This window comes from Helianthus annuus, chromosome 14, assembly GCF_002127325.2.
Source record: "Helianthus annuus cultivar XRQ/B chromosome 14, HanXRQr2.0-SUNRISE, whole genome shotgun sequence".
In the NCBI taxonomy this organism is placed as follows: Eukaryota; Viridiplantae; Streptophyta; class Magnoliopsida; order Asterales; family Asteraceae; genus Helianthus; species Helianthus annuus.
The window spans coordinates 58,608,666-58,616,644 of record NC_035446.2 but is presented as its reverse complement, the minus strand read 5'-3'; the positions used below and the strand labels follow the sequence as shown (position 1 = coordinate 58,616,644).

The following is a 7,979-nucleotide window of genomic DNA, read 5'->3' as shown; positions in this document are numbered from 1 at the left end:
TATGAGTCAACAATATAGGATTTTCCTATTTTACCTTTTCCCCAACTTGTTAATTTTTTTCTCTTGTACAATTAACTTTCTCAATGTTTTAATTGGAACAAAGAGAATGGAAAATGGCGAGATAACAAATTTCTAGGTGTGCTAGAAAGGTGCTACGGGCACTTGTGTGTGTATGATGAAAGTACTATCCTGTAAACTACAATTCAGTCCGGCTTCTCTCATCCACGCAGCCTTCAGGGCGACATTGTAGAGATTTGCAAATACAGAATTCAACTTTTTATTACAACATACTCCTTCCTATAAGACCAATTAATTGCCTGCTCTTTCCAGAAACATAAATATACCAATGTACATGTTTTGAGAGACCACAACAAATTTAGGTTGAGAAAATGCAATGAAGAGACTGACTACAAAGATTTCCAACGACCATCACATACCGGAACATGATGTACCAGGGCGAATTTGTACCTGATACTCCTTTACGCTATACGCGCTCCTGCTTTATACAGTCTGAACCCAAAACCGACTTCTATATAAATATTTAATAGTATATTATATAATATAATATTCTCATATATTACCTCCAGTTCGCTTAAACATGGTAAGCATCTCTCACCATTTATTCAATTATTTCCTTTTCATGTACAAATCTTCAAGAATCTTTGTCGAAAGATTTATTTCAGTTTGTCTACGAAGACTTGGAGTGAGTTCGTGCATAGCGGATCTTCCTATCTTCGATGGCCTTCTGAAGATCTTTAAACATTTCGAAAGATAACCCTGAAAAGTTACTCAACTGTCCAAGAAAGCCCTCCAAGCGGGATTTCAAACGATCAAAATTTGCATTTCGGTCCTCCAAAACTTCCTCTTGTAACAGATTCACCCCTACGGGATCATCACTGTTGTTAACACGCTGCCATGGCATCGAATGATGCCCACCTTTGACTTTTTCTTGTCGGGGCAAGAAATGGCCGATTTCTGCAGCTAAATCTTTTATGGAGTCTGCAACTTCTTTAGTTGGTAGTGTGTCAAGCTTTTCTAGCCAGACACCACACGCAACGTATATCGGCGGGCCAAAGTCTTTTAATGAGGGTTGTGGGCGTCTTTTTCTCTTATTAACTGATTGCTGAGGCGGAGCACATTTGCTAAGCCACATGTTTAGTGACTGTACGTAGGTTTTTTGTGCACCGATCCACTTTGTGAAACTTGAAGAAAGAGTATTCAATTCGCTTTCAAGATAGACGGCGATCTGTCGATGTGAGTCTGATTGTAGGGAGATTTTGGTGTGGGTGCTTTTATGTGTTGACGATATGATGAGGAATTGAGTCTTATGGCAATCATGCATCACTTCCCACATCTTTCTCAACCTGCCATTACAAAAAACACAAAATTAAACAAGTCTATTATTTATATTAATATAATTTTTTTACAAAATAAATATATAATTACATAAGAAATAATAATATACATAACTTACCATAAAAATAACAATATAGTATGCGTTTGTTATCTGTAAAATATTAGATTATAAAAATAATTATGGGTATAAAATTAATTATATATAAGCTCAAACCTGAAAAATTATTAACGAGGTTCGAGCTCGGCCTGAGCTAATGGCTCGTTTACACCCTAGAATGGGTGGATTCGGTTTTGTATCTTAACATGTAAAAACTTAGCTTAAAAGAAAACATGCCAATTGAGCCCAAAATACCACAAGATACATTTTTAATTTAGAGTAAAATGCCAATTTTAGTCCCTGAGGTTTGGTCAGTTTTGCGACTTTAGTCCAAAGGTTTGTTTTTTTCGCATTTGAATCCAAAAAGTTTGAAATCTTGCCATTTTCATCCGACTCGTTAACCCCATCCATTTTTCTCTGTTAAGTCAAGGCTTTTTTTATTAAACTAAAAACTCTATAAGAAATAAAGATCCACCTCTTAAATAATATTATTTAAAAAATTACATAATTTGAAATATTACAAATTTTGTAATCATTTTTAAAATGGATAAATTTTGGAAAACAAGTGTATCGCTATCCATTTTACGGGCTTTGAGCTTACTAATAATTAGTGTAGAGAGGATTACATACCCTTCAATTAACTCCTCAAGTTGTGGATGAAGTTCTTTGTCTCTAAGATCTTCGATTTTTCTTGAAATAGAATTAATCCTGTGGATAGCAACTCCAATTCTCCAATGTAGATCTTTGACAATTGAACGAATCTTATCTATTCTACGTGAGCTTTCTCCGGTGGACTCTAATTGCCTAAGAAGTTTACGTTTCTGATCATACACCTTTCTTAGCATCTCATTGGCCTGAAAGTAAGGTATAAATAATGTTCTTTTAGGCATTGCAATTTAATGGCATCAAGGCCAGAACAAGTATACTTCAACAATTTCAAGCTATAAAAAGGAAAAAAATGGCATGCAATTAAGATCACTTTATTCTCTTTTATGTTGCGTGCACAAAAGCGAGAGAAACTTATGAATGAATAAACATTAAAAGAAAGACGGACACCGTAAAAGTATAGGAATAAATTATTTCAATTTAAGTATTATGATATGGGCCAGACTTCCGTTACTGGTCCAATAGGCAGGCCCAAAAGGTTGATCAGGAAACCCGCTAAGCTCATGGACTGAAGTAGAAGACTGTTTAAGCTTTAAACTGGATTTTTCTCATCAAACTATATTTGATTTTTTAATTTCTCTATATATCTCCATCTTGAAAAGGTCAGATCAGAGCCCGTTATAATATATAAATGTTCACAACACAAGTATTCACGTTTCAGTGCTGTGTGATGGAAGGAAGCAACATTGAAACAGAACCAAAAGATGATTATAAAGTGAAACTTACAAAATAAATACATTGACGATATTACCTTTACTTCATCATAAAGCTTCTTCTCCCATGCATGGAGTCTATCCAAGGTTGAAGCATGGCTTCCTGCGTTCATGCAAAAGTTATCAAAGAGGCTAGTGGAGACATCCTCTGGAGTTTCTCTGGTAGTGCCACTGGCGGGATCATGCCTGAATGATGATGCACGTGATGAATTCGACCGATTCCATGTCAAATACTTTGTGTCGTTTTGAGCAGGTTCTTCTAACCATACAAAAATAGTCGATGAAACAGAAAACATAAGTACAGTTTGAAAAGCTAATCAAATGATAGTTATTATGTCAGATTGTCATCTAAAGCATACACCTCATGGTTTATAGGATAGAAGCATGTAACATAACATTCAAGACATTTTAAAAAAAAGTTCAGTTTTCAATATTTTTTAGATAAAACCAAATGATAGATCAAAAGTTAACTTTATGAGAAATAAACAAAACATCAAAACTTCAATATATGAGAAGCAATATGATGCAGCACCAAAAAAGCGTCTTATAAAAGCTTCTATATATATTTAACTATCCAGGTTAATAAATATACTTACTATATTTAGGGCTTTCTTGTTGGTAATAACATATCTTCCTATAATTGTTAATACTTTAATAAATCACACCCTACAACAAACAAATATACTCGGGCACTAGACATTTTGAATAAAATCTAACATGGATAAAGAAGCATAATATACACTTAGAATTAACAAATAAATATCACAGGTCAGAGTTGTGCTACTTAGAATGGAAGAAGATAGAAACTGTTGACAGCACATTACATTACATATAAGCCAAGAACCACATGTAAAGCTTATATAGGTCAAGTTATACATCACAATATCACATAGCATTTTCAAATATTACAAGATCTAGTTCACACGTGCAGTTGCTCAATAACAAATTTCCATCTTCTACAAGACAATGTTGTTTAAATATATTTCCTCTCCTACTTTGCATGCTTCTCTTTCCAGGTTCCTCTGTGCTAAATTGGCAAGTTTCTATGAACCAAGTCCTCTTCGAGCACCTCCAATGGCAATATTAACTTTAATGACGTTTTTTTTTTTTTTTGCCACGTCATCATTCTACTAACTTTCATTTAATAAAAACCTATCTATAAAAAATCCACTCCAATGCAAAAAAGAACTTTTGCAAAATTACATAAATGCATCTTTAACAACAAGAGCTGTATTTAGTTGAAAAAAACTAAATTGTATAACTCATGAAACATGCTGGTTTACACTTCTTACAATAAAAGATAATAAAAAACCTACCTTCCTGTACTTGGCTTGGATCATCCCCGCATGACATACATGCTTTTAAAAGCTTTGAAGTGAACGACCCACCTGCCACATAAAAAAGACCAGAAAATTAAAAAGACAATTTTAAGAGAGAGTTTATAGTTTATTATGTTTATTTATTTAAGAAAGAAGAAGAGCATACGTTCTTTCCCTTGGAAAATGGGACGAAAGTGAAGCTTGTTGGCTTCAAGCATTCTTGGAACTTCTCTTCCACACTCAGAAGCTTTTATAAATAATTGTTCGATATCTCTCATGCTTGAAATTAAATCTTTAGGTACCGGCCTATTTTCAGGAGCTTCTTTGACCACTTCTGTCTTTTCTTCTTGAGGAATTGCAATATTCCTAACACCAGATGTTTTTCGTTTTAACGGTGATAAATAAGGAGAATTACCCTTTTCCCCATTCAATATTTCAGTTTCTGGTGTCATGCTTTCTGCAGATGACATGGAACGCAAACCGATTCCACTAACATTATCCACTACGCGATTAACATTTTCAAAACTTCTCACCAACCCATCTGTATCTGACTCATCAAACTCGTCTTCTGATTCTTGATACGTTACACTCCCTTCAGTCGGGCTTTTTTCTTCTTCGCCTTCCCTTGGGATTTGCATGTCATTATAAGTTTCATGCCCGTGATTTAATTCATGTGTTTCTTGTGCAGAAAACTCATTGTCGATTGGATGTGTAAGACCAAAATAATCCCAAGGTTGACTTTCAGGCACAGCAGAAGAAGGGTTAAACGGGGTTTCTGGTTCTTTTTTACGCACAGCAGGAGAAGGGTCAAACGGGGTTTCTGGTTCTTTTTCAGGCACAACAGGAGAAGGTTCAAACGGGATTTCTGGTTCATCTATGGATCGGGGAGTGGTGGTTTGCGGGGTACTTGAAGAAGTTACAGAAACAATTACAGGAACAGATGGCTTTTCTTCAACTTTTCTAGAAAACGAACCTCTGATCTTCATATGATTTGCATGAAACCGACTGGAAGTTGGTGGAGATGGTGTTGGAGATCGATTTCCAGCTGGATTTACATGTTGTGACATGGTTGAAGAGAAAGAAAATGCAAGTTGCTCTGGAGTTCCACTGATGGAAGTATATAAAGAGGGCTGCATTGTAGCATCGGGTTCAACAAATCTTCTTAACGCACTTCCAATAATTGTTAAGGATTCTATATAAGTAAAATGAGTAGCTGCAAGCGAACATCTGCCATCCAGTGCTTTTCCAACATACTTTTTCCGTTCACGGCATAGTTGCAGGGCCTTATCTTCTTCCACTTTTGAGTTTGTAGCACCCATCAACTTCTTCCAGCGTTTCTATCCACACATATACTATTTACTAGAAGTTAGAAACTTGTATATTTTGAACACATCTTAATGGTAAAAGATTGTGCTATTTATTCAATGTAACTTAACTCAGAGTTGAAAAGCAGATCAACCATATTTACCTAAAACTGTATGTTAAAGCGGAGTCATTGATCTTTAAACATAAAAGGACGCTATTTATGTACCATATATTCGATCTATCAGAAATCAGAATCACATGGTAACCCCCTTGGTATATTTTAAGACACAATACATGTCAATTTACTAGAAAAAACAACTATCAACTTTTTTCCATGTAGAATTTCCTAAGAAACATAGTTATTAAAGTCGCAAAGTGCAAAAAAAAAAAAAAGCAAGGGCCTGAGAAAAAAACGCATAATGAAAAAAATTTAGAATATATTATGTATTAGAAGAAAAATAATACTATTCTTCAAATAAAATATACAAAAGCTATTATATATCATTTAATATCACCTATTAAGCAACAAAAGTTCTAAAATAGTAGTGTATTAGTGTCGAAAAGGAGTTGTCCTTAGATAAAAGTAGAAATAATGGCTGGACTCTTGCTGAAATTTAAAGAATTTCCGAAATCTAGGAATGTCGTCGGAATGTGCGCCTGAACCATCACATGGATAATTAAAGCACAATTGCCTCGCCTTGCCTAAGAAATATCAAATGTAAGAAACTAACTGTAAAAAAACACATTTTATTGAATCAAAAGAGGAAAAGGGGAATCTGAATTAGAAAACTCTAAAATTACTACAATCTAGGGCATGACATGAAACCATTCAAAACAATAATAATTTCTGTTAACAAACAAAACTGCAAACACAGAAATCACTAATGAAATCAGCATAAAACAAAACAATAAAGTTCTCACTAACCTAAAACATACAAACTCACCTGAAAGTTGAAATCTGCAGCGTTAAGCAGAGATACACAAACATATAAATATCTTATCTCTATTAACTATCACAATATGCTACATATAAGATGCAGATTCACCATCTAAATCAAATCAAATCTCTGACACAACAAACCTCGAATCGAATCGAATCGAAACAATCAATAATTGAAATGAACTAAAACAAAGAGAATGAATTCAAGTGATAAAACACAGACGAATTAATGTAATTGACAACATATGATTCAGATAAGTGATATATGGAAATTCACCTGAAAATTAGGTTAGAAATGGTAGCGGCGGAGGAGAGGATGATTCGAGAGGAGTTGTGGTTCATGCAAAAAGTAAAGGAAGGGGACGAGAAGTGTGTGTTGGAAGGGTGGGGCCCGCCATATGGGAGTCTCCAAATTGGAAAACGTAAAGAAAGAATAGAACCGATCGGATCCGGAGGAAAAGCTTCTTCTTTTTTATTTCTTTTTCTTTTCTTTTCTTTTTTGGTTATGTTGTATAAAACATGGGTCCACCTTTTAAAAAAATAAAATATGGAAAAAGAGAGTATAGAACATAAAGTTTGGATCGAGGGTGTCAAATCGAGCTAAGACGACTATGTAATTACAAACTAAACAATTGTAGCAACGTAAAACTTTTGTAAATATATATTGAAATTTAAAAGTCTATCAAAGTAGCATATCAGGAATGCAATGTAAGTCAATATCACGAATGTAATGTTAGTCAATCTTAAGATGGTTTTGTAATATGAAACTTTAGATTGATAGCTAAATATGTAGCACTAATTTTGTCACGCCATGAAATGGGGTGGACTTGTAAAAGATATGAATAACTGAGATATAATGGTGTAATCCAATGATCTCAAATGATGTATTGGCAAAATCCCAATGTGCTGCCACATATTAGACATCACAAACATATGTTTATTTATTTAAACTTCAACTGACGATGTTGGATCCAAGAAACACATAGCAGCTAGTGATAGATCGTCAATTATCTGAACATTCGGTTAAGTCACCGTCAGCATAAACATGAATGGCAAGACTAAAAGACTCCTTAATAGTCAACCCATGAATACCAATGCCCTTAAAGTACCGAAGAATGTGCTTGCTCGTGATCTAGTGGTGGTCCGTATGTATCTAAAGAAACCCTTATGACAATGTAGGCAATCTTTGGACAAGTCATGACGAGTTACTGAATGGCACCAAATGTCACACCCTAACCGATGACGGAAATATCAAGACGGGACAAACGAGGTTGCTCAAAACGTCATAACATACTATTTGTGACAATAAATTAAGATTTCAAATTTTGTTTCGTTTCATAACTTCCAAAGATACATTGTCTTAAAAAGAAATTATAACAACTTGGGATCAACGTGAATAAACACAAAAAGAAAATACATAAACAAATTCGGGTGCGTTTCTAATTTCCACCCTAAGTTGATTTCTCATACATCATCATAAATTTCCTGCAACATGTATATAAAATATCCATCAACACAAAAAGGTCAGTGAGCATACAAGTTTTGTCTACATAGCATAAGTATAAAAATGTCTCAAATCCACA

At 34.4% G+C, this 7,979-nt stretch overlaps 1 protein-coding gene across 4 annotated transcripts; it reads right to left on the bottom strand.

Annotated features, from left to right (window-relative positions):
• Nucleotides 1-261: 261 nt before the first annotated feature.
• Nucleotides 262-6,875, bottom strand: LOC110890923 (protein ROLLING AND ERECT LEAF 2). 4 transcript variants are annotated; one of them, XM_022138563.2, is made up of 6 exons: nucleotides 6,674-6,875; nucleotides 4,318-5,503; nucleotides 4,149-4,220; nucleotides 2,871-3,091; nucleotides 2,084-2,307; nucleotides 262-1,364 (listed from the first exon to the last, which is right to left on the bottom strand). In XM_022138563.2, the coding sequence occupies exons 2-6, from the start codon at nucleotides 5,468-5,470 to the stop codon at nucleotides 689-691; spliced, it is 2,346 nt and encodes a 781-aa protein (XP_021994255.1). In that variant the 5' UTR covers nucleotides 5,471-5,503; nucleotides 6,674-6,875; the 3' UTR covers nucleotides 262-688. The 4 variants fall into 4 exon arrangements, with proteins under 4 accessions (XP_021994255.1, XP_021994259.1, XP_021994258.1 ...); XM_022138567.2 differs by having other exon boundaries at nucleotides 2,871-3,088; nucleotides 6,674-6,851; XM_022138566.2 differs by lacking the exon at nucleotides 6,674-6,875 and adding an exon at nucleotides 6,401-6,553.
• Between the last annotated feature and the right edge of the window lie 1,104 nt (nucleotides 6,876-7,979).

Bases quoted from the DNA above. Each gene is read 5' to 3' on its own strand.
- LOC110890923 (XM_022138563.2), bottom strand. From the start codon at position 5,470: ATGGGTGCTACAAACTCAAAAGTGGAAGAAGATAAGGCCCTGCAACTA. The intron at 4,221-4,317 runs GTATGCTCTTCT...TTTATGTGGCAG, and splicing joins CATTTTCCAAGGGAAAGAAC to GTGGGTCGTTCACTTCAAAG. The intron at 3,092-4,148 runs GTAGGTTTTTTA...TTGTATGGTTAG, and splicing joins TCCAAGCCAAGTACAGGAAG to AAGAACCTGCTCAAAACGAC.